At 49.3% G+C, this 27,162-nt stretch overlaps 1 protein-coding gene across 1 annotated transcript in view; it reads right to left on the bottom strand.

The window, feature by feature from the left end:
- VASH2 (vasohibin 2) overlaps window positions 1–27,162 on the bottom strand; it is an 88,255-nt gene that overhangs the window by 28,740 nt on the left and 32,353 nt on the right. Inside the window, exons 4-6 of the mRNA XM_088458851.1 lie at window positions 25,348–25,404; window positions 21,322–21,396; window positions 1,622–2,003 (exon numbers count right to left, since the gene is read on the bottom strand). Of these exons, the coding sequence (XP_088314977.1) occupies window positions 1,622–2,003; window positions 21,322–21,396; window positions 25,348–25,404 (514 nt within the window). The remainder of the gene's footprint in view (window positions 1–1,621; window positions 2,004–21,321; window positions 21,397–25,347; window positions 25,405–27,162) is intronic.

Consider the following 27,162-nt stretch of genomic DNA (forward strand, 5'->3'; position numbering starts at 1 on the left):
GGAGACGGTTAGTGGTAGGCACTAGGGGGAGTGTCCTGGTTAGGCTGCCGTATGAGACGGTTAGTGGTAGGCACTTGGGGGAGTGTCCTGTTAGGCTGCAGTAGGGGACGGTTAGTGGTAGGCAGTTGGGGGAGTGTCCTGGTTAGGCTGCCGTAGGGGACGGTTAGTGGTAGGCACTTGGGGGAGTGTCCTGGTTAGGCTGCCGTAGGAGACGGTTAGTGGTAGGCACTTGGGGGAGTGTCCTGGTTAGCCTGCCGTAGGAGACGGTTAGTGGTAGGCATTTGGGGAAGTGTCCTGGTTAGGCTGTCGTAGGGGACGGTTAGTGGTAGGCAGTTGGGGGAGTGTCCTAGTTAGGCTGCCGTAGGAGACGATTAGTGGTAGGCTCTTGGGGGAGTGTCCTGGTTAGGCTGCCGTAGGAGACGGTTAGTGGCAGGCACTTGGAGGAGTGTCCTGGTTAGGCTGCCGTAGGGGACGGTTAGTGGCAGGCACTTGGGGGAGTGTCCTGGTTAGGCTGCCGTAGGGGACGGTTAGTGGTAGGCACTTGGGGGAGTGTCCTGTTTAGGCTGCCGTAGGGGACGGTTAGTGGTAGGCACTTGGCGGAGTGTCCTGGTTAGGCTGCCGTAGGAGACGGTTAGTGGTAGGCATTAGGGGGAGTGTCCTGGTTAGGCTGCCGTAGGGGACGGTTAGTGGTAGGCACTTGGGGGAGTGTCCTGGTTAGGCTGCCGTAGGGGACGGTTAGTGGTAGGCACTTGGGGGAGTGTCCTGGTTAGGCTGCCGTAGGAGACGGTTAGTGGTAGGCACTTGGAGGAGTGTCCTGGTTAGGCTGCCGTAGGGGACGGTTAGTGGTAGGCAGTTGGGGGTGTGTCCTGGTTAGGCTGCCGTAGGGGACGGTTAGTGGTAGGCACTTGGGGGAGTGTCCTGGTTAGGCTGCGTAGGGGACGGTTAGTGGTAGGCACTTGGCGGAGTGTCCTGGTTAGGCTGCCGTAGGAGATGGTTAGTGGTAGGCACTTGGGGGAGTGTCCTGGTTATGCTGCCGTAGGAGATGGTTAGTGGTAGGCACTTGGGGGAGTGTCCTGGTTAGGCTGCCGTAGGAGACGGTTAGTGGTAGGCACTTGGGGGAGTGTCCTGGTTATGCTGCCGTAGGAGATGGTTAGTGGTAGGCACTTGGGGGAGTGTCCTGGTTAGGCTGCCGTAGGAGACGGTTAGTGGCAGGCACTTGGGGGAGTGTCCTGGTTAGGCTGCCGTAGGGGACGGTTAGTGGTAGGCACTTGGGGGAGTGTCCTGGTTAGGCTTCCGTAGGGGACGGTTAGTGGTAGGCAGTTGGGGGAGTGTCCTGGTTAGGCTGCCGTAGGGGACGGTTAGTGGTAGGCATTAGGGGGAGGGTAAATAATAATTAAAAAAAATAATAATTTTGTGTCGGCTATTTGAACCTGTCAACCTTTTATCCCTGTCCACCATCTGGTGTCGACCTATTGACTGTGGACCTTTTCACTATCAATCTTTTAAACGTCAACCATCTTGCGCCACAACAAGCATGTACATCGTATAACCTACGGCCTCATAACCGCGGAACATACCACCCTGCGCAGTTTATGCAGAGACACATCGCTCCCCCCTTTACCTTCATCCTCATGTCCCGCGCGTGTTTCTCCAGCTCCTTCTTGATGTCGGCTCGGACCATCTTCCCCATGTTGATGACCAGATACCGCCACTCGATTGGCTGGAAAGTGTGCGGGTCGTGGGGCACGTACAAACCAATTTTGACTTTCTTCACCGTGTGCGAATACTTTTTGTACGAGTCTTCAAAGTCAAAGATGAGCTCGCTAAGAGTCCGAAAGGTCATCGGCTTGTCCATGAGATCTGACCGCCGGCTCATGCCCAGCGTCCCGTAGCGCCCATTGCAGTGAATCCCCAGCACGACATGGTGGAAGAAGTTCCCTGAGAACTGGGTTTTAAAGCTGATGGGGAAGCGCTCGACGCTCACCTGCCCATTCGTTAGATATCTGCGCTGCCGAGTTAATGAAAACAGAATCCGGGCGCGCGAATAAGTGATCCTAGTACAGACTATACCATAATATACAGAGAATGATAATGAGCTCTGACTTTATCCTGCGCGGAGCCGTGTACACTGCTGCTGAGATGGTTCTCACCAATGTATATAGTATCCGGGGCTATAAGGATATTACAGGTACCGCACAGCTCTATGACCTGTATACAGACTGCCAACGGCTTTATTATCAGTACGCGATACATCATTGCAGGAAATAACATTACATGATAAGCGTTGGCTCTCTCTCCTCAGCAGGATAAGAACAATTTGTGCTTTATTTTCAAGATACACTGTATAATATTTTATATTTACGGTCAAACTGGTTCTCAAAGCCTATGGGCCTGATTACGCACGCAGTCCCGCTGCGAAGATATGCAATCGCAACGCCGTCATAGCCAAACATTAGGACACCCCCTTTACCCTACACATATCTGTAGTACTTAGCAAGACTGCGAAACAATCGGTAACATCATTTACCATCGCAGCCTCACGCAGACTTGCACGAGCTCGGAGCTTATTCGGGAGATGATAACCTCGTCACACGCAGTGAAAGCCCAAGCTGTGCACGGCGTCACAGTGTCTAGTTTATTAACTCTCCTGTAATGGCGTTCACACGCACTGACACGCCAGTGTTTCACCAACCACCCCCAAACAGTACTTCCGGTCAATCACTCGACGATGGGTCTGCGTAGTCACTGAGATCGCAGTGGAGTGTTTGCGCATGCGCAGACTGTAATAATCAGCCGATTGCGTGCGTAATCGCAGTTGCGTTCCTTACTGAATCAGGTCCTAAGTTCAATTATGTCATTGTACTGCACTGTATTAGCCCTTATATTCATAAACAGTCCTCATAGAGGCATCCTGACACTCACTATGGTGCACAGTATAGAGGCATCCTGACACTCACTATGGTGCATAGTATAGAGGCACCCTGACACACTCACTATGGTGCACAGTATAGAGGCACCCTGACACACTCACTATGGTGCACAGTATAGAGGCACCCTGACACTCACTATGGTGCATAGTATAGAGGCACCCTGACACACTCACTATGGTGCACAGTATAGAGGCACCCTGACACACTCACTATGGTGCACAGTATAGAGGCACCCTGACACACTCACTATGGTGCACAGTATAGAGGCACCCTGACACACTCACTATGGTGCACAGTATAGAGGCACCCTGACACACTCACTATGGTGCACAGTATAGAGGCATCCTGACACTCACTATGGTGCAAAGTATAGAGGCACCCTGACACACTCACTATGGTGCACAGTATAGAGGCACCCGGACACACTCACTATGGTGCACAGTATAGAGGCATCCTGACACACTCACTATGGTGCACAGTATAGAGGCATCCTGACACTCACTATGGTGCACAGTATAGAGGCATCCTGACACACTCACTATGGTGCACAGTATAGAGGCATCCTGACACACTCACTATGGTGCACAGTATAGAGGCATCCTGACACTCACTATGGTGCACAGTATAGAGGCATCCTGACACACTCACTATGGTGCACAGTATAGAGGCATCCTGACACACTCACTATGGCGCACAGTATAGAGGCACCCTGACACACTCACTATGGTGCACAGTATAGAGGCACCCTGACACACTCACTATGGTGCACAGTATAGAGGCACCCTGACACACTCACTATGGTGCACAGTATAGAGGCACCCTGACACACTCACTATGGTGCACAGTATAGAGGCACCCTGACACACTCACTATGGTGCACAGTATAGAGGCATCCTGACACTCACTATGGTGCAAAGTATAGAGGCACCCTGACACACTCACTATGGTGCACAGTATAGAGGCACCCGGACACACTCACTATGGTGCACAGTATAGAGGCATCCTGACACACTCACTATGGTGCACAGTATAGAGGCATCCTGACACTCACTATGGTGCACAGTATAGAGGCATCCTGACACACTCACTATGGTGCACAGTATAGAGGCATCCTGACACACTCACTATGGTGCACAGTATAGAGGCATCCTGACACTCACTATGGTGCACAGTATAGAGGCATCCTGACACACTCACTATGGCGCACAGTATAGAGGCATCCTGACACACTCACTATGGCGCACAGTATAGAGGCACCCTGACACACTCACTATGGTGCACAGTATAGAGGCACCCTGACACACTCACTATGGTGCACGGTATAGCGGCATCCTGACACACTCACTATGGTGCACAGTATAGAGGAGTTCTGACACACTCACTATGGTGCACAGTATAGCGGCATCCTGACACACTCACTATGGTGCACAGTATAGAGGCATCCTGACACTCACTATGGTGCACAGTATAGAGGCATCCTGACACACTCACTATGGCGCACAGTATAGAGGCATCCTGACACACTCACTATGGCGCACAGTATAGAGGCACCCTGACACACTCACTATGGTGCACAGTATAGAGGCATCCTGACACACTCACTATGGTGCACAGTATAGAGGCATCCTGACACACTCACTATGGTGCACAGTATAGAGGCATCCTGACACACTCACTATGGTGCACAGTATAGTGGCATCCTGACACACTCACTATGGTGCACAGTATAGTGGCATCCTGACACTCACTATGGCGCACAGTATAGAGGCATCCTGACACACTCACTATGGTGCACAGTATAGAGGCATCCTGACACACTCACTATGGTGCACAGTATAGAGGCATCCTGACACACTCACTATGGCGCACAGTATAGAGGCATCCTGACACACTCACTATGGCGCACAGTATAGCAGCATCCTGACACACTCACTATGGTGCACAGTATAGCGGCATCCTGACACACTCACTATGGTGCACAGTATAGCGGCATCCTGACACACTCACTATGGTGCACAGTATAGCGGCATCCTGACACACTCACTATGGTGCACAGTATAGCGGCATCCTGACACACTCACTATGGTGCACAGTATAGCGGCATCCTGACACACTCACTATGGTGCACAGTATAGCGGCATCCTGACACACTCACTATGGTGCACAGTATAGCGGCATCCTGACACACTCACTATGGTGCACAGTATAGAGGCATCCTGACACACTCACTATGGTGCACAGTATAGCGGCATCCTGACACACTCACTATGGAGCACAGTATAGCGGCATCCTGACACACTCACTATGGCGCACAGTATAGCGGCATCCTGACACACTCACTATGGCGCACAGTATAGAGGCATCCTGACACACTCACTATGGCGCACAGTATAGCGGCACCCTGACACACTCACTATGGTGCACAGTATAGCGGCATCCTGACACACTCACTATGGTGCACAGTATAGCGGCATCCTGACACACTCACTATGGTGCACAGTATAGCGGCACCCTGACACACTCACTATGGTGCACTGTTGGAGAATCACTATAACATGAATTATTCTCCTGCCAGTACCTGGGAATAAAGGGATTTATGTAACGGTGCCGTATACCCACAGCCTGCAGGGCGCGGTCTCTTCCTATCTCCCTCTCTGTAACCTCCACCGTCTCTTCCAAATATTAACATGTCAGAAGATTTTTCATACCAACCTCTGGTTTTTTTTTTTAGCTCCAAATATCCCTTAAGGATGTTAAGTTCAGAAAATGATTCTGATCCTGTGCAGTTAATACTGTATTACTGTATAGCGATCCATCTGCTAAGGAAAAATCACAACCTGTAATATTTGCTTACACCAGTAGATGGCACTAAAGTGTAAGGAAAAGAAGAACTATAGTGAGATTAATGCGGCTTATATTTTTGTTGGTTTGGTGACGGACTTATTTTATTGTATTAGTTCTGGTGAAAGACAACCTCTAAGATAAGAGGCCATCATTCATAAAGTACACACTCAGGCTTGCCGATGGCCGTTCCAGCCATACATGTACGTAGAGAGGGGTAATGGCGCTGTGTGCCGTTAGGTTTATCCCCACACCCAGCTACATCACAGGAAAGGTATAAACATTTATATACAAATGTAAGGAAAAAGAAAAAAAAAAAACCATAAGGACTAATTTGCTTTTTTTTTTTTTTTTATTTCTAGCCAGGACACCCCGGACACACGGAGACTGCTCTCATGCCCATACAGAACACACATGTATATGCGCATATGCTGATATGCGCGATTCTGCCACTTACACCTGCTTGTGCCGACGGGATAGGGAGGGGGACTCTAACGTACGCGAATACCGTAAGGGCAGGTTTGTTTAACTATAAACAGATGCAGACCGGGACACAGACGCAGAGAAAGCCATTATATCTCCAGGTGGTCAGAGGCGGTGCAAATAGCCGAACCGCTTGTGACTTAGGCCCCCATTTATCAAAGATCGCTTTTGCAACGTGATCAGGGCATGCCAGTAACGTCCATGTCGCATTGCAAAATGCGATCATACCGGACGGAAGTATCATCCGGGACATGGGCCCCAAAAGGATCCCGACCCTGCGATGTCTCCGGAGAGCTACCGGCCAGTGCAGGGGGTGGTGCACATACACAGTCCCGTGACTGCACATGCACATCCGCCATAGTCAGGGAGGGTTCCGGCGGATCCTTCCGCCGGCTAATTATGCGCGGTGTAGCCCATAGGCTACAGCGGCCAACATCATCTTCAGATAGCGTTAGCTGCGCGGGCCAAAATCCACAATACATCGCATTCCAGATATTGGTAAATTTGGCGGCATCGCTTCCCCCATAGTAACCTTAGGGGGAGGCGGCTGCCAGCGGTAATGGCGGGTTCACAGCAGGTATCGGAGATATGTCCCTCCGTCATACATCCGGGGGATACTTAACATTTGAGGTAAACCCCCAAAAACAGGTGTTTTCAGGGATTATACCGCAAATACATTTTGATATATGGGCCCCTTAGAGCGGTATCCAATTAGCCCCGTACACTGTCCAGGCGCTAATGTATAGCCGCTATCGGCGAAATACAGGGATTTTTCGCTGATTATCCCTGTTTTTCGCCAATGTTTTATTTAACCATATCCTATAATTTTGATCGAAATAATAGGATATTTCTCCCGAGAACACACAGGATCCACGATAAGCTTACGGACCACGGCCATTCACAGGGGTGAAAAAACAGCATTTATCATGGATTATTTTTCGTGATACATCAGGTCCCGAAAAAAAAGCCTCGATAAGCGCTGGCGTCAGGCGGACTTCGGGGCTAATTGGATACCGCCCTTGCGTTTAGCAGCTTTTCTGTTTTGTTTCTCTACGGTACAAATACAATATTTCTGCTGCATTAGATAAGTTGTGTTTATAATTAATGACAAATGTTTTTTTAACATATGGTTAAAAACATGGTGGTAGGTGTATGTGACGTGTGCCTGGCATAACTACTGGTGACGACTTACCCGCTACCTCGCGATGTGTACACCTCAGCATATGGGCACAAATACTTTATATTTTCGGGCAGCTTTCCTGGGGTAATTTAAGCCCAATTAGAGCGCAAACTCATTAGGCCCATTGTCTGATAGTAAGAAGCTCGTCACCCGGAATACAATGCACGGAAATGCTAAAAACACACCCAAAAATATTACTACTGCGCTAGAACAACATTTAAAAAACTCTATTCCATTTACGGAAGTGCTGCAGAGCGGAGTCCTAAGCACAGGAGGTAATTATCGCCGTCTCTGCCGCACCTGACGCTTCTCCCAAGATAACAGACGAGAACACGTTTCCAAGTCATCGATCTGCATTGTACTTCGGCCAATGACTCTGATTGGACAAGCTGTAATAGCCAATCAGCCTTATCGTTCACATTGCAATGGACGCAGTTTATTTACTTGCCGCCAGCCTGGGAGAAGCGTCAGAGTGTGCGAGTCTATTTCTCCTACGATTTCCAGGTTCGGTGATGAATAAAATAACTGTATTCCCCAGGCTACATGACCATTATTTCAAAACGGATGAAGAAGGCGCATTAAGGTACGTGAGAAACCAGCAGATATTGGTCAGAAATTGCAGAGCAATCACCCGGTTGGAGGCTCTGCAGTGTGCAAGATGTGCCGTAGAGGCAGTCAGAACTTTCTGTGCAAACACATTATTGACAGTTGCACCCAGCCATGATGGGAAGTGCTCGCCTCCAGTAATTGTCCCGTCTCATTGTTCGGCCGCGGGTTTTCTGCGTGACACAAATTCATCAAGGATACAGGATCTCTGCCCGGACGCTGGCGACAGACTCTGAGGTGTTTACTTATCAGGACAGCAACGAAAGACGCTTCTCACCTACACTCCCAGGACAAACAATGACAATCCTCCATGTATACCTGTCACCTGCACGCAGGGGGGCAGTGATTGGGACGTATGTACGCCACGGGCCCCACCTCACACGTGAGTCTCAAGTACACGGCAAAGAGTACATCTCAACTAGGGATGGCCATCGGAATATGATGGTTCGCAATCGTCAATGTTTTTCAGTCAGATTATGATGGTTGCCACCATCGCTCGCTCCCGTTCCGATGGGTTTAGCGACTGTTTCCTCAATGTTATCGTAATTCTGTCTCAGGCGCAGTGCTCCTTAGCGTATGCACAAACTAGCTTTACCATCTGCGCAAGCGAAACGCGGAACAATTGAATGGAGAGCACTTTCATTCATCTGCGGTGCCCAGCTTACGTGACCCCATGGTCACTCAGCCAGCCGATGGGATCGCAGACGATCGGATGCTGCAGCGGATCAGAGAAACCGGCAGGAGACTTCATATTACACAAGATGCCTCCTGCGGCATCAGCATATTAATCGCACAGACGCAGCGGCTGCGTGATTAGCGTCCATCTCCGGATCAGGCCCTAAGACGCCATGATATGATATGATATGCCCTAGCAGGATAACGGGGCTTATTTAATGAAAGGCTGCTTATACAGTATGCGCAGAGTACTCTAGCACATAGCAACCAGATTCCAAGCACCTGATTGGTCACCATGGGATAACGCATATTATTACTATACACAGCACTTAATAACGACACGGTATAATTATGATGAAAGGATAAGCCATTATGGTACACTCGGAGGATAAATGTGAGAGTTTGTGGCGGTTGTCGGAGCACAGATTACATCGTGTTATTGTTCTCAGCCGTTGGTCCATGAATAACTTTGTCGGCAACGTATAATTTTTACTTCTGCTGAATCCCCATCTGTTAGCACAACATAAAGACTACGCAGTGCCCCTCCCACGTCGCCACGTCCTACTCTCACTCCGATGTCACCTTACGGGAATAGCAGGCGGCGTAGACACAATACAGGAGGCAGATGTCACAGGAGTAGCCGCACATTACAGGAAGGCTCAGGCTCGCTGCACAATGTGACAACGGGAACAGCCGCACATTACAGGAAGGCTCAGGCTCGCTGCACAATGTGACAACGGGAACAGCCGCACATTACAGGAAGGCTCAGGCTCGCTGCACAATGTGACAACGGGAACAGCCGCACAGGAAACAGATTATTTCCTTTTTCCATATATTTAAAACGTAATCTTGATTGAGAGTCGCATGGTGCCGCCATAGACACGTCTGCGACTTTATGCTAATGCCAGTAAAAGCCCCACCCCTGGTGTGCAAGCGTGCATCTCACTCTGCGAGGGCTGGGACGCTCACTTTGTGCCTCACAGGACCCAACCTTCGGTCAGACTATCAAAACCGGCACCAGCCCCGTGTCATAGTACAAGCTCCAGAGTGAGCGATTAAGTGTCTGTGTACGCAAACACTCAGCGTCACCCCCATAAGACGGACCATATCCATGCGGCTGAATTATACAATTGGATAAACAAATTATACAAATACAATATAAATAGAACACAAAAAAATAATAATATATAATATAAGGGATCAGTTTGAATCCAGAAGCTGGAAGACCGGCAGTGAAGATCCCGACAGGTGAGTATTCTCTATAGTAACTAACCCAACCCTCCCCTAGGGGTGCCTAACCCTAACCTCCCCCCAAGTGCCTAAACCTAACCCCCCTTCCCAGCTACCTAAACCTAAGTCTCCTGGGGGAGTGCCTAACCCTAACCTCCCCCCGGGGGTGCCTAACCCTAACCTTCCCGGGGTGCTGCCTAACCCTAAGTCCCCCCCGGGAGCACTAACCTAACCCTCCCCCCTGCGGCTGTACGCGCCCGGCTTACCTTTGATCGTCAGGCTCCCGGCGTATGTAAAATGCCTATCATTAGACTCTTGCCGGGATTAGACAGTGGGGATGTCGACGGTCGGAATCCCGACTGCATACCTAATATAAAACAGACAAAAGACCCTAACACCCCCTTCTTCCCATTAGTTTATAATGAGAGACCCCTGTAGTTTGGAAAAACATATCTGGACCAGCACTGCAGCGCTTCTAATCCATGCGTCAACTAACAGAAGCGCGCAGGTCCCCTTGCGGTAAATTATTGCGAATACCACAAATTTACTAGGGGGTGGGGCCAAATGACACGATTCTAATATAATAGAGTCATTCAGCTCCGCCACAAATTCGCCCGTCCGCAGGAAAATTCTCTCTAGGAAATGTGCGGTTTGCGGGAGAGGTGCCTCCTCTTCCGGGGGGGTGCGGGGAGTTAGCTGAAAACTCGGGAGCCCCCTGCGGGTCCCAGGAGCGTAGGCAGGTATGTGTTATGTACTAACACAGCACATCGGTCACCGCACCAGAAGTAGCCTCACACCTTGGAGGTGACCCGGACATGGCTACTGGGGGTTCCTAAAATTTCAGGTTGAGTTGTCCATTAAGAGTCAACTACATTCGGCAGCCATTGACCCTTTATTGGACAAGCACTGACATTATATTATCATTTTATGTTATTATTATATTTTCACCTGAATGTGAATTGTGGACATTCGGAAACAGCTGAATGTAGCTGCCGCAGAAAGGACACAAATGTAACAACAATACAGTATAACTAGTATATGAAAGACGTGTTGCTGGAGGACAAACATTGCCAAATAACGGGTTACACAGTGAAGTGATACAAACTTCATACAACCAGCTTTCTTTACTCCAGATTTTATATTAAATATATCACTTTAGAATAAAATTCTGCACATGGAAATATAAATAATGCTAATTACCATTTATCTGACTAGTGACTCGTACTAAGTGCAGGTAACACAGCGCACCTAGGGACAGGTCAGACCTCTTAGGCTTGTCCATCCATAAACACGTTGCTTAGGGACGTTAATTGGTTAATTGCATGTTATTATAGACACAGACAAGTAACAGACGAGTTACAATGAGATACTACAGGGATAAATTTAAACAAAAGAAAATAAAAATTGTCGTCATTGATCAAAATCATCTCGCGTCCTGATTTATCAGCAGAAATGATTATTTAGCTAGAATTTACACTGGAAAGCTTGGTACACTATACAATTTTTTGCCTGATTTAGCAATAATCGGGTTATCGGGAGTGATTTATTAGAATAGTGCATAGTGTGTATGAACGTTCGTTTTGGCGTTTCTCTGATAAAACGGTTAAAAACGTCCGCAAAATGCATTCCTTTGATTATCCAATCGGTCGGCTAAAACAGAAACTCTCGGCCTCAGTCTTCCGACATGGAGCAGTGGGCCTGATTCAGAGCCGCTCGTAAGCGGCCGCTTGTTCGTTCCGAGCGATGTTTGCACAACTGCGCATGCGTACGGATCGTAATACGCATGCGCAAACCAGTCAGTGCGGCCGAAAATCGTTTGTTCGCTAAACAGCGAATGCCTGCTATTTGAGTGACAGGAGGAGGCGTATGTGGGTGGTAACAGGGGAAGGTGCTTGAAAACGGGGAGTGGAGATCCGAACGCAGGCGTGCTTAAAAGGTCAAAACGGGCGTTTTATGGGTGTGCATAATTAATACAGCAGCGTCATTGACCACGTCACTGGGTTATTTTATAGTCAGAACTGCTCGCAAGATTACGGTAGGAAAAACCAACCACAAGAATAGCGAGCAGTTCATACGCTGGTCGATGTACTTGATTAATCTAATAAATAGCGGACATGACGTAGGATGCGAGCGGCCAGGGGGCGTAGTTTACCAAAAAACGACCTCATGTTTGGTTCGCTCGTTTAGACCTAGAGGCGTGAACAGACCGCAAAGAGCGAACGGTTCATTTGAATAGCCACCCCTTTTTTCTGAACGAGCGAGCGCAAATAGCGTCCGGCTCTGAATTAGGTCCAGTGTGTGCGCATTCTCCATAATCTGACCATATACACTACGTTTTCCTGTGACTAAGTCATCCTCCTTATGGGCAGACATAGGCAAAATCAGCGAGGTGTGGCCGGAAACCTGGAACTTCATAATGCTCCTTTTTAACACTATAATTTCCAATAAATCTGGAAATGATAGCGATAAAACACAAGTACAGCAGATCTGCATTAGATGAGGGGACACAGGTGACAATAGGGGTCCTAGCTATCAGTTTAGGATAGGGGAGCCTAACGAATTTGGCACCAAGATGGACTGCGGCTCCCATTAGCCACCGGCTCTCATCTCTGAGGTACTTATAGGAATAGCTATAATATGGTTGTGTGTAGATAGAAGTGCTCAGTAAGATGTTAGCAGCAGCCAGTATGTGACCTGATTAAAATGACATCTCGCTAATCCGCTCATCTCACATATACTGTGAATGCTCATAACCGTATCCTAGCAACGTATAATCTATGTATACATGGGGACAGCCGCAGGGTGCTGGGGGAAGTACTGGAACGTGGCACAGGAGATTGTACTGTAAATACTAATAAATATGTAATATTTGCATTACTATGTACGTAGAGCCCTGACCTGTAAAGCCTGTCAGGGAATGCAGCCTGGGTTATTATAAGGTCAGCAATCTGTGGGTCCGCGGAAGTCTCAGAGACCCAGGACATCAGTAACGCTGGGTACATACCTATGAGATCACTTTCTCGATGCGATGGTTCGATCGACTTCCCTCCTGATCTGAATCCCGACCACAGCGCCGATAAGCGCGTACACACCTATACAATCATACTGGCGACCTTCAATCGAAAGAAAATTATAGTACCATCCACCGCGGCGGCGGCGCTGCTGATGTAGAATGGCAGGAACGGTGGAAGGAGCGCACGCTGCACTTCTGGTCTAATCTCTCCCAGTCAAATTGGATGAATATTAGACTGCATCCATCCGTCCATCCGACCACTTTTTTTCCGATAAAAGATTATGGAAGGTGCGCACACACTCGCGATATCGCATGAATGGGTCAAAATCCAAAGAATGGCGCGACGATTGCATAGGTGTGTACCCAGCTTAAGCCATCGGTATAGGTCTGATGTATGGGGCCTGCATCTTCCTGCAATGCATCTATCCAATGTATATAGCCACCATATTGGTTCCGTATAATGTCCCTTTACGTGAACATCCCTGTCGATACTGTACATTTATTACATTTAGGTCTTACAAGTACATAATAGTTTACAATATACAAGTCCTACTTGCATGTTATTGATATGATTCAACATTATATGGCTCTTCCCCGAAAAAGGAAAAACATTCAATTCTATATGAAAGAGAGCTCTTCCTTCAATAAGAATTGTATATGACAGCAGAATTGTCTTACATCAGTGTGACATTACTACTATTCTGTGCTGCTGGGGACCCTGCTCCTCCCACTATATAACTCTCAGTCTGTAGATTCCTGCTGCCTCCATTCCCCTCCTCATGTCCTGTCACATGCAGACCTGTCCTCACTAACACATCACTCATCTCCTGATATACTCTGTGCTGCTGGGGACCCAGCTACTCCCACTATATAACTCTCAGTCTGTGGCTCCCTGCTGCCTCCATTCCCCTCCTCACAACATGTCACTGCCCCTGTCACATGCAGCCCTCTCCTCACTAACACATCATTCATCTCCTGATATACTCTGTGCTGCTGGGGACCCTGCTCCTCCCACTATATAACTCTCAGTCTGTAGATTCCTGCTGCCTCCATTCCCCTCCTCACATCATGTCACTGCCCCTGTCACATGCAGCCCTGTCCTCACTGACACATCATTCATCTCCTGATATACTCTGTGCTGCTGGGGATCCTGCTCCTCCCACTATATAACTCTCAGTCTGTGACTTCCTGCTGCCTCCATTCCCCTCCTCACATTATGTCACTGCCCCTGTCACATGCAGCCCTGTCCTCTAGTTCATGCATTTTTTGGGGGTGCCTCAAGCCACAGTTTTATAACACTATTAAAGCCTGCTGCCATTTGCCATGTGGCCACCAGAGGCAGTGTTTTATTGCCTGCGGGGGGCGGAATTGAAGCGGTCCTTCTCCTTACACTAGATACAGAGGTATCTGAGCAGAATAACATTTAGCTATAGATATTATTTAACATTTATAGACCTTGAAACAACCCTCTAATTAAAATTCAGCCCGTTCTCAGCGTTGTTTCTATACGGCCTACGAGAAGATAACAATTCATAACACAGGATCAATCTCTGAATGCGGAGAGCGTTACCAATTAAGGAATAGGAGAGAATTGCTATGGGGATCTGTGCTTCCTCCCCTATTAAGTCCTGTCTCCTGCTCAGACCGATGCTTGGAGAGACCTTAAATGATTTGTGCTGGGAGCTTAATACGGCGAAAATCATTTCATGCACCTAAAACTACAATGACACTGAGATGAGCTACATTAGGACAGAGCGTCACGTACTCATGCTGGTACAATATATTATACTGCAGAACTCGGGGGTCTTACAATGACACTGAGAGGAGCCACATTAGGACGGAGCGTCACGTACTCATGCTGGTACAATAAATTATATTGCAGAACTCGGGGGTCTTACAATGACACTGAGAGGAGCTACATTAGGACGGAGCGTCACGTACTCATGCTGGTACAATAAATTATACTGCAGAACTCGGGGGTCTTACAATGACACTGAGATGAGCTACATTAGGAGGGAGCTTCACGTACTCATGCTGGTACAATATATTATACTGCAGAACTCGGGGGTCTTACAATGACACTGAGAGGAGCCACATTAGGACAGAGCGTCACGTACTCATGCTGGTACAATATATTATACTGCAGAACTCGGGGGTCTTACAATGACACTGAGAGGAGCTACATTAGGACGGAGCGTCACGTACTCATGCTGGTACAATAAATTATATTGCAGAACTCGGGGGTCTTACAATGACACTGAGAGGAGCTACATTAGGACGGAGCGTCACGTACTCATGCTGGTACAATAAATTATACTGCAGAACTCGGGGGTCTTACAATGACACTGAGATGAGCTACATTAGGAGGGAGCGTCACGTACTCATGCTGGTACAATATATTATACTGCAGAACTCGGGGGTCTTACAATGACACCGGAGCGATACGTACTCATGCTGGTACAATAAATTATACTGCAGAACTCGGGGGTCTTACAATGACACTGAGAGGAGCTACGTTAGGACGGAGCGTCACGTACTCATGCTGGTACAATATATTATACTGCAGAACTCGGGGGTCTTACAATGACACTGAGAGGAGCTACGTTAGGATGGAGCGTCACGTACTCATGCTGGTACAATAAATTATACTGCAGAACTCGGGGGTCTTACAATGACACCGGAGCGATACGTACTCATGCTGGTACAATAAATTATACTGCAGAACTCGGGGGTCTTACAATGACACTGAGAGGAGCTACATTAGGACAGAGCGTCACGTACTCATGCTGGTACAATAAATTATACTGCAGAACTCGGGGGTCTTACAATGACACTGAGAGGAGCTACATTAGGACGGAGCATCACGTACTCATGCTGGTACAATAAATTATACTGCAGAACTCGGGGGTCTTACAATGACACTGAGAGGAGCTACATTAGGACGGAGCATCACGTACTCATGCTGGTACAATAATTATACTGCAGAACTCGGGGGTCTTACAATGACACTGAGAGGAGCTACGTTAGGACGGAGCGTCACATACTCATGCTGGTACATTATATTATACTGCAGAACTCGGGGGTCTTACAATGACACTGAGAGGAGCTACATTAGGACGGAGCGTCACGTACTCATGCTGGTACAATATATTATACTGCAGAACTCGGGGGTCTTACAATGACACTGAGAGGAGCTACATTAGGACGGAGCGTCACATACTCATGCTGGTACAATAATTATACTGCAGAACTCGGGGGTCTTACAATGACACTGAGAGGAGCTACGTTAGGACGGAGCGTCACATACTCATGCTGGTACATTATATTATACTGCAGAACTCGGGGGTCTTACAATGACACTGAGATGAGCTACATTAGGACGGAGCGTCACGTACTCATGCTGGTACAATAAATTATACTGCAGAACTCGGGGGTCTTACAATGACACTGAGATGAGCTACATTAGGACGGAGCGTCACGTACTCATGCTGGTACAATAAATTATACTGCAGAACTCGGGGGTCTTACAATGACACTGAGAGGAGCTACGTTAGGACGGAGCGTCACGTACTCATGCTGGTACATTATATTATACTGCAGAACTCGGGGGTCTTACAGTGACACTGAGAGGAGCTACATTAGGACGGAGCATCACGTACTCATGCTGGTACAATAATTATACTGCAGAACTCGGGGGTCTTACAATGACACCGGAGCGATACGTACTCATGCTGGTACAATAATTATACTGCAGTACTCGGGGGTCTTACAATGACACTGAGAGGAGCTACATTAGGACGGAGCGTCACATACTCATGCTGGTACAATATATTATACTGCAGAACTCGGGGGTCTTACAATGACACTGAGAGGAGCTACGTTAGGATGGAGCGTCACGTACTCATGCTGGTACAATAAATTATACTGCAGAACTCGGGGGTCTTACAATGACACCGGAGCGATACGTACTCATGCTGGTACAATAAATTATACTGCAGAACTCGGGGGTCTTACAATGACACTGAGAGGAGCTACATTAGGACAGAGCGTCACGTACTCATGCTGGTACAATAAATTATACTGCAGAACTCGGGGGTCTTACAATGACTCTGAGAGGAGCTACATTAGGACGGAGCATCACGTACTCATGCTGGTACAATAAATTATACTGCAGAACTCGGGGGTCTTACAATGACACTGAGAGGAGCTACATTAGGACAGAGCGTCACGTACTCAAGCTGGTACAATAATTATACTGCAGAACTCGGGGGTCTTACAATGACACTGAGAGGAGCTACGTTAGGACAGAGCGTCACATACTCATGCTGGTACATTATATTATACTGCAGAACTCGGGGGTCTTACAATGACACTGAGAGGAGCTACATTAGGACGGAGCGTCACGTACTCATGCTGGTACAATATATTATACTGCAGAACTCGGGGGTCTTACAATGACACTGAGAGGAGCTACATTAGGACGGAGCGTCACATACTCATGCTGGTACAATAATTATACTGCAGAACTCGGGGGTCTTACAATGACACTGAGAGGAGCTACGTTAGGACGGAGCGTCACATACTCATGCTGGTACATTATATTATACTGCAGAACTCGGGGGTCTTACAATGATACTGAGATGAGCTACATTAGGACGGAGCGTCACGTACTCATGCTGGTACAATAAATTATACTGCAGAACTCGGGGGTCTTACAATGACCCTGAGATGAGCTACATTAGGACGGAGCATCACGTACTCATGCTGGTACAATATATTATACTGCAGAACTCGGGGGTCTTACAATGACACTGAGAGGAGCTACGTTAGGACGGAGCGTCACATACTCATGCTGGTACATTATATTATACTGCAGAACTCGGGGGTCTTACAGTGACACTGAGAGGAGCTACATTAGGACGGAGCATCACGTACTCATGCTGGTACAATAATTATACTGCAGAACTCGGGGGTCTTACAATGACACCGGAGCGATACGTACTCATGCTGGTACAATAATTATACTGCAGTACTCGGGGGTCTTACAATGACACTGAGAGGAGCTACATTAGGACGGAGCGTCACATACTCATGCTGGTACAATATATTATACTGCAGAACTCGGGGGTCTTACAATGACACTGAGATGAGCTACGTTAGGACGGAGCATCACGTACTCATGCTGGTACAATATATTATACTGCAGAACTCAGGGGTCTTACAATGACACTGAGATGAGCTACGTTAGGATGGAGCGTCACGTACTCATGCTGGTACAATAATTATACTGCAGAACTCGGGGGTCTTACAATGACACTGAGATGAGCTACATTAGGACGGAGCGTCACGTACTCATGCTGGTACAATATATTATACTGCAGAACTCGGGGGTCTTACAATGACACTGAGAGGAGCTACATTAGGACGGAGCATCACGTAATCATGCTGGTACAATATATTATACTGCAGAACTCGGGGGTCTTACAATGACACTGAGATGAGCTACATTAGGACAGAGCGTCACGTACTCATGCTGGTACAATATATTATACTGCAGAACTCGGGGGTCTTACAATGACACTGAGAGGAGCTACATTAGGACGGAGCATCACGTACTCATGCTGGTACAATAATTATACTGCGGAACTCGGGGGTCTTACAGTGACACTGAGATGAGCTACATTAGGACGGAGCATCACGTACTCATGCTGGTACAATAATTATACTGCAGAACTCGGGGGTCTTACAATGACACTGAGAGGAGCTACATTAGGACGGAGCATCACGTACTCATGCTGGTACAATAATTATACTGCAGAACTCGGGGGTCTTACAATGATACTGAGAGGAGCTACATTAGGACGGAGCGTCACGTACTCATGCTGGTACAATATATTATACTGCAGAACTCGGGGGTCTTACAATGACACTGAGATGAGCTACGTTAGGATGGAGCGTCACGTTCTCATGCTGGTACAATAATTATACTGCAGAACTTGGGGGTCTTACAATGACACTGAGATGAGCTACATTAGGACGGAGCGTCACGTACTCATGCTGGTACAATAATTATACTGCAGAACTCGGGGGTCTTACAATGACACTGAGAGGAGCTACATTAGGACGGAGCGTCACATACTCACGCTGGTACAATAATTATACTGCAGAACTCGGGGGTCTTACAATGACCCTGAGATGAGCTACATTAGGACAGAGCGTCACGTACTCATGCTGGTACAATAATTATACTGCAGAACTCGGGGGTCTTACAATGACACTGAGAGGAGCTACATTAGGACGGAGCATCACGTACTCATGCTGGTACAATAATTATACTGCAGAACTCGGGGGTCTTACAATGATACTGAGAGGAGCTACATTAGGACGGAGCGTCACGTACTCATGCTGGTACAATATATTATACTGCAGAACTCGGGGGTTTTACAATGACAATGAGATGAGCTACGTTAGGATGGAGCGTCACGTTCTCATGCTGGTACAATAATTATACTGCAGAACTTGGGGGTCTTACAATGACACTGAGATGAGCTACATTAGGACGGAGCATCACGTACTCATGCTGGTACAATAATTATACTGCAGAACTCGGGGGTCTTACAATGACACTGAGAGGAGCTACATTAGGACGGAGCGTCACATACTCACGCTGGTACAATAATTATACTGCAGAACTCGGGGGTCTTACAATGACCCTTACACAGAGTCTCCTATAAAGCAGGAATTACCAGTAACTAAACGGCTGCAATGCGCAACATACCAGCCGCAGCACCAGATAATTACTACCGGTTACTGTCTAACAGCCTGCTCCTTCTGCAATCAGATAAGGTAGGATCTAGCCTCAGGTGGCTATTTATTATTACTGCGCTATACTGTGAATGACCATACTACAGCGATGTATACAGAACCCAGGTCTTATACTCTACTGTATAGGGAGGATTTCTGCAAAACTCCCAAAATGCGTTCAGGTCTGCACGCGCTGCTTACACGTCAGGTTTTACGCAAAATACACCCCCGTCCATGTTTTAAAACATTTAATTTGATGGCAAAATCTGCGCAGCTTTGACGGGTATTGATGAGTCATTGCGCATCTGTTCACAATTGTGCCAAAAAGGTCTTCACTTTACGCCCCTTCCCTCCCCCAGCCCGCTACTGCAAGCGCTCACAAGTGCCGGATTGCGCAGATCTTCATTGGTGCATATGGTTTTTTTTTCGGTGTGTGCGAATCAATTTGCATTCCCCAGAGCGCGCACCACCTGGGAGGATGCAGTGACCCGCCAGAAATGCCTGGCCAATCCCAGCGACCGTTCCTCGTGACTAAGTTTTACTGGGCTGATACATAAAGTCAGATCTGAGTACAGAACGCCATGAATATGAAATAAATACATATCGGTGCCTCCCATAAATACATGTATGTGATTATTCATATGGTTTCTTACTAATGTCACGGTTAGATTATTTTTTTCTTCATGTTTGTGGTCCCTGAGTAAATCTCTCTGTCATACAGCAGGTGACAGGTCTGACCCGCAGGCTGCCAGCTGTACAGCCCCCGTTATATATAAATAACACAGGCAACTGGGTTGTGTCAGCTCTGTGCCCACCGGGAGGTCTGACAGCATTACAGGCCGTCAGTAAATGGTGTAGGCAACGCGTGTGTGGCCTACATGGGCACCTGGTACAAGGGCCGAGCTGCTGTACCCACCCGCAGGTGGCAACGTCAATACTAACCTTCTGCATCTAAGAATTTAACCTCAGAACTAAAGATATTTCCTGCCAAGGGCTGATCGTGACTGGTGCCTTTTCCTCATAGTCCTGTCAGAAGGGTCATTGTTTGGGGCATTTAAGAGCGTAACATGGCCGACAAGAGCAGGAAATATCTTAGTTACCAATGTCCTCGGTAAGGGTATTTGTGAATGTAACCCAAACGCCTTCTCAAATCGCATACCCCAGGGCAACTTAGGTGTTTGTGGACTACTCTAAGACTGGCACAATACAGTTACCGGTTGCGTGCTCACAGAAAATGCCAATACAGTACAGCCATTATTTAGGGTGGCCATCTAGCTATGGGCGAAGCCATCACTAATCTCTTCCTCACTAGATAGGAAAGAGGGCAGTAAATAGTGTAGCCAAGATTATCAGGATGCTTGCAGCAGCACAGAGCATTTCAGGACATGATGCAGATTTAGCATGAGGAATTAATGTGTCCATAGGGCTTCAGGTGTCACTCGCCAGTAATTACAGACTGACCATAAAAAATAAAAAAATAGGGATCAGTAAAATATATGACCGGAACCGTCCGCTTACAAATGGTACGGAGTGTAAATAAGCCACCATTAAAAGGATACATTCCCAGGATAACTGCTTCCAGACACTTAATGGGTAGGGATTCCCTGGTCATCTCCCGCGCGGTCTCCATCAGTCTAGAAGAGATAGACAGACGCTGTATACTCATTGTCACTTAGTCCCACAGAGACGTCCGGACAGATTACACCAACGTTATTAGAGGCTTCCGAGAATGATCAGCACGTGGGATTTCCCCCTACAAGAAACCCTTTGTATCTGCCTGCAGGTCTCTGCCGTCTCCCTGGCGCACAGCGTGCAGTCACAAGGGCGACACGCTGCTGGAAAGTGGAAACCAGGCCTGGTCCCTTCACAGCCTGGCAGCAACGGATCAGGAATGAATGGGGCAATTATTGCACTTAAATAACATAGGTCTCCGGGTGCTGGTGTGAGCTGGGGACATTACATCAGCTGATCATAGAGGAGCCATCAGGATGTATGTAGGACATTGATCTCGGGTGTGAATAGGGTAATGGAGTTTTCATATTTCACTTTACAGCGGACCTGTCCCCTAAACAAAATGGAGGCAGCCGTATTGCAGGATAATTTAATGAATCAATATTCAAGCACATCACTAGTGACGCCAAAGAGACATAATGCACACGAGGCTCTTTTGTGAGGTCACCCGTGAATTGGCAGGCTACGGTTTCATGAATGTTGGCTTATCTGTCAAAATGGCTGCCTCGTTTACCGAGCGCAACCAGGCCAAGGCGCCCTGCAAAACCGTATATCTTTGGCGGAGCTGCACACCTTAATACCTGCTGGCATGCCAACATTGCCACCAAAGAATTTGGTTTTGCAGAGCAAGACGGCAGCGCTTGTGGATGAGGGAAAGTCTTGCACCAGCCGACAGGGGGAGCTGTAGAGAGTGAGGGGGCACCTTGCCAGGTACAGAGTAAGCCGACAGGGGGAGCTGTGGAAAGTGAGGGGGCACCTTGCCAGGTACAGAGTAAGCCGACAGGGGGAGCTGTGGAGAGTGAGGGGGCACCTTGCCAGGTACAGAGTAAGCCGACAGGGGGAGCTGTGGAGAGTGAGGGCGCACCTTGCCAGGTACAGAGTAAGCCGACAGGGGGAGCTGTGGAGAGTGAGGGGGCACCTTGCCAGGTACAGAGTAAGCCGACAGGGGGAGCTGTAGAGAGTGAGGGGGCACCTTGCCAGGTACAGAGTAAGCCGACAGGGGGAGCTGTAGAGAGTGAGGGCGCACCTTGCCAGGTACAGAGTAAGCTGATAGGGGGAGCTGTAGAGAGTGAGGGCGCACCTTGCCAGGTACAGAGTAAGCAGACAGGGGGAGCTGTGGAGAGTGAGGGGGCACCTTGCCAGGTACAGAGTAAGCCGACAGGGGGAGCTGTAGAGAGTGAGGGGGCACCTTGTCAAGTACAGAGTAAGCCGACAGGGGTAGCTGTAGAGAGTGAGGGGGCACCTTGCCAGGTACAGAGTAAGCCGACAGGGGGAGCTGTAGAGAGTGAGGGGGCACCTTGCCAGGTACAGAGTAAGCCGACAGGGGGAGCTGTAGAGAGTGAGGGGGCACCTTGCCAGGTACAGAGTAAGCCGACAGGGGGAGCTGTAGAGAGTGAGGGGGCACCTTGTCAGGTACAGAGTAAGCCGACAGGGGGAGCTGTAGAGAGTGAGGGGACACCTTGTCAGGTACAGAGTAAGCCGACAGGGGGAGCTGTAGAGAGTGAGGGGGCACCTTGCCAGGTACAGAGTAAGTCAACAGGGGGAGCTGTAGAGAGTGAGGGGGCACCTTGCCAGGTACAGAGTAAGCCGACAGGGGGAGCTGTAGAGAGTGAGGGGGCACCTTGCCAGGTACAGAGTAAGCCGACAGGGGGAGCTGTAGAGAGTGAGGGGGCACCTTGCCAGGTACAGAGTAAGCTGATAGGGGGAGCTGTAGAGAGTGAGGGGGCACCTTGCCAGCTACAGAGTAAGCCTAGCTTTGCGGAGCAGCGCAAAAATGAGATTATTGAAGGTCGATGAAGAGGACACGTTTTCGGGGACCTTCCTTAAAGAACTACTATACTATATAAACTTTGTGAGAGAATAAAAGATATTATTTTTCACAATGTGCTGAAAATTGATGCAGCGGGGACATTTAAATCAGAATGGTACTGGGGTAACACCAGATTCTGTACAGCGGACTGGCAGAGCATGCTGGGAGCGGTTTCATCTGACTGGCAGAGCAGAGCATGCTGGGAGCGGCCTCATCTGACTGGCAGAGCATGCTGGGAGCGGCCTCATCTGACTGGCAGAGCACGCTGGGAGCGGCCTCATCTGACTGGCAGAGCATGCTGGGAGCGGCTTCATCTGACTGGCAGAGCATGCTGGGAGCGGCTTCATCTGACTGGCAGAGAGCTCATCTGACTGGCAGAGCATGCTGGGAGCTCATCTGACTGGCACAGCATGCTGGAAGCGGCCTCATCTGACTGGCAGAGCATGCTGGGAGCGGCCTCATCTGACTGGCAGAGCACGCTGGGAGCGACCTCATCTGACTGGCAGAGCATGCTGGGAGCTCATCTGACTGGCAGAGCATGCTGGGAGCGGCCTCATCTGACTGGCAGAGCATGCTGGGAGCGGCCTCATCTGACTGGCAGAGCACGCTGGGAACGGCCTCATCTGACTGGCAGAGCACGCTGGGAGCGGCCTCATCTGACTGGCAGAGCATGCTGGGAGCGGCCTCATCTGACTGGCAGAGCACGCTGGGAGCGGCCTCATCTGACTGGCAGAGCACGCTGGGAGCGGCCTCATCTGATTGGCAGAGCATGCTGGGAGCTGTCTCATCTGACTGGCAGAGCAGAGCATGCTGGAAGCGGCTTCATCTGACTGGCAGAGCATGCTGGGAGTGGCCTCATCTGATTGGCAGAGCACGCTGGGAGCGGCCTCATCTGACTGGCAGAGCATGCTGGGAGCCCATCTGACTGGCAGAGCATGCTGGGAGCGGCCTCATCTGACTGGCAGAGAGCTCATCTGACTGGCAGAGCATGCTGGGAGCTCATCTGACTGGCAGAGCACGCTGGAAGCGGCCTCATCTGACTGGCAGAGCATGCTGGGAGCCCATCTGACTGGCAGAGCATGCTGGGAGCGGCCTCATCTGACTGGCACAGCATGCTGGAAGCGGCCTCATCTGACTGGCAGAGCATGCTGGGAGCCCATCTGACTGGCAGAGCATGCTGGGAGCGGCCTCATCTGACTGGCAGAGCATGCTGGGAGCGGCCTCATCTGACTGGCAGAGCACGCTGGGAGCGGCCTCATCTGACTGGCAGAGCATGCTGGGAGCGGCCTCATCTGACTGGCAGAGCATGCTGGGAGCTGTCTCATCTGACTGGCAGAGCAGAGCATGCTGGAAGCGGCTTCATCTGACTGGCAGAGCACGCTGGGAGCGGCCTCAGGTGACTGGCAGAGCACGCTGGGAGCGGCCTCATCTGACTGGCAGAGCATGCTGGGAGCGGCCTCATCTGACTGGCAGAGCATGCTGGGAGCGGCCTCAGGTGACTGGCAGAGCACGCTGGGAGCGGCCTCAGGTGATTGGCAGAGCATGCTGGGAGCGGCCTCAGGTGACTGGCAGAGCACGCTGGGAGCGGCCTCAGGTGACTGGCAGAGCAGAGCATGCTGTGAGTGGCCTCATCTGACTGGCAGAGCATGCTGGGAGCGGCCTCAGGTGACTGGCAGAGCATGCTGGGAGCGGCCTCAGGTGACTGGCAGAGCACGCTGGGAGTGGCCTCAGGTGACTGGCAGAGCATGCTGGGAGCGGCCTCATCTGACTGGCAGAGCATGCTGGGAGCGGCCTCATCTGACTGGCAGAGCACGCTGGGAGCGGCCTCAGGTGACTGGCAGAGCACGCTGGGAGCGGCCTCAGGTGACTGGCAGAGCACGCTGGGAGCGGCCTCAGGTGACTGGCAGAGCACGCTGGGAGCGGCCTCAGGTGACTGGCAGAGCACGCTGGGAGCGGCCTCAGGTGACTGGCAGAGCACGCTGGGAGCGGCCTCAGGTGACTTACGCCATATACATCGGTGATATAAAATAATAATATTTCATACCCACTTATCGGCCTCGTCTTCCGGATCTCAAAGAACTGCGTTCCTGTATGGTTGTATCTGTATTTCTGACTTTAAGGCAAAACAACCAGAATTCAGCACCAGGAATACGAGAAGGACGTTACACAGCAATATCACCAGCAACACCCCCCCCTCCCCCTCCCCAATCAGACTGCAACGTATCTTATTCCAATGTAACAGGTCCAGGCATCCTGTGGCTCACCAGCTGCTGTGGAACTACAAACCTCAGCATGCCTGGCCCGCCCCTGACGGTGTAACTCCACCTCAGCTGGTGAGACGCAGCTTGACGACTTCCATCTCGGAAGCTGCCTCCATTTACCCCCGATTCTGTGGTATTAAACAAGGTCCAAAGTGAGAATACTTTCTTACCCTTACAGCGCAGCCCGACGGAGCGTACGATAATCAGGACGGCATCACTGTGACAGCTGCTACATAACACAGGGGGAGATGGCCGCACAAATAATGTGGTGAATACGTATTTCCCCTTCACGTATCCTGTGATCGGTTTTAAAGATTGAGTTGTGTCCAGGAAGAGGAGAATTCATTGTAGCAATAACAAGATAAAACAATTCAACATAAAATAAACGTTTTTTTTTTATAAATATCATTTACAAAACAAACTAAAAGCCTGCAGTAACAGTAACACACGGCAGCCAACCAGCAATCGCCTCTGATGTGCAAGACAGTGAAAAGCAAAGGTCTGTACGGTTGCTGTGGGTTACTGCAGAATACTACAAAGCTCTGCACGGATGACATGACAGCGCTGGTGCAGGGCTCCTCTCACCTCACGTAACCCCAAAATGCTTCTAGGATTTGAGGAACAGGAGAATGAGCGCGATTGGTGTAGTAATAACCACACTCACCCGCACACAGGGAAATCCCCACACACACGATCTGAGGGGAATAGCCGGCAGAATACGGCACTCTCTGCTGATTGTGCATTGGGGGGGCGGGGGCATTGCATATTTGAGTAGGGGTGCAGGGAATGGGTGTAGGTACCTTGCTAAATGACTTCGCTGTGGCCGGGGTGTAAGTGACAGGAGAACGAGGCTCTTTTGCAAACTACTTACGATTCTACAAAATGTTGCTGAAAGTCTTCACTTAAGAGGATTACAGTCAAACGATTTCACTAGGAACGGAACAGATGGTATTAACATTAAGTCCTCTCACTAAGTGCCCGGGACGTATTTTCGGGAAGGAATTAGCGATAAGGAAGCAGCTGGCAGACAAGGGGTGTGAGACAGCTGTGAGCTGCCCCCTGCCAACAGGAATTCCTGCACCAATGCTCCACTTCTGGCTTATCCCCGCCAGAAGTACATAACCTGCCAGCTCATGATAGAAGCCTTCGCTGGCGGCCCCTTGGCACAGAAGCAGAACTGACCCACAGACAAATGAGGATGTGCACCCCACAATATGCCAACTGTCTCACGCAGCGAGGAGCCTCTCGGGCACTAGGAGGTGCGAGGATAGAGAGACAGCTGCTATAAATCACTAACGTCCTTTCATGTATAACTGAATATATTGCTATATCTCCTCTGCTTTTTTTAGAACAAAAGTTAAAGGACTATTACAGCTTTTTTTTTTTGTAAAAAGCAGAGAAGTTGCTGCACTTATTCTCAGCTGCAGATCGCAACGTTCTCCTGAGACCACCCTGAGCTATTTCGGCAGTGACCAGCTGAACTCCAGGTCGGGCGCATCTGCGGCGAACCGCGCCCACCTATAAGCTAATACTAATGAGAGAATGCACTCGTGCATGTCTAATGTCTGTGTGTATGCGCATCTGGAACGCCATCCTGC

Source organism: Taudactylus pleione, unplaced genomic scaffold, assembly GCF_031769625.1.
Source record: "Taudactylus pleione unplaced genomic scaffold, aTauple2 ptg000860l, whole genome shotgun sequence".
In the NCBI taxonomy this organism is placed as follows: Eukaryota; Metazoa; Chordata; class Amphibia; order Anura; family Myobatrachidae; genus Taudactylus; species Taudactylus pleione.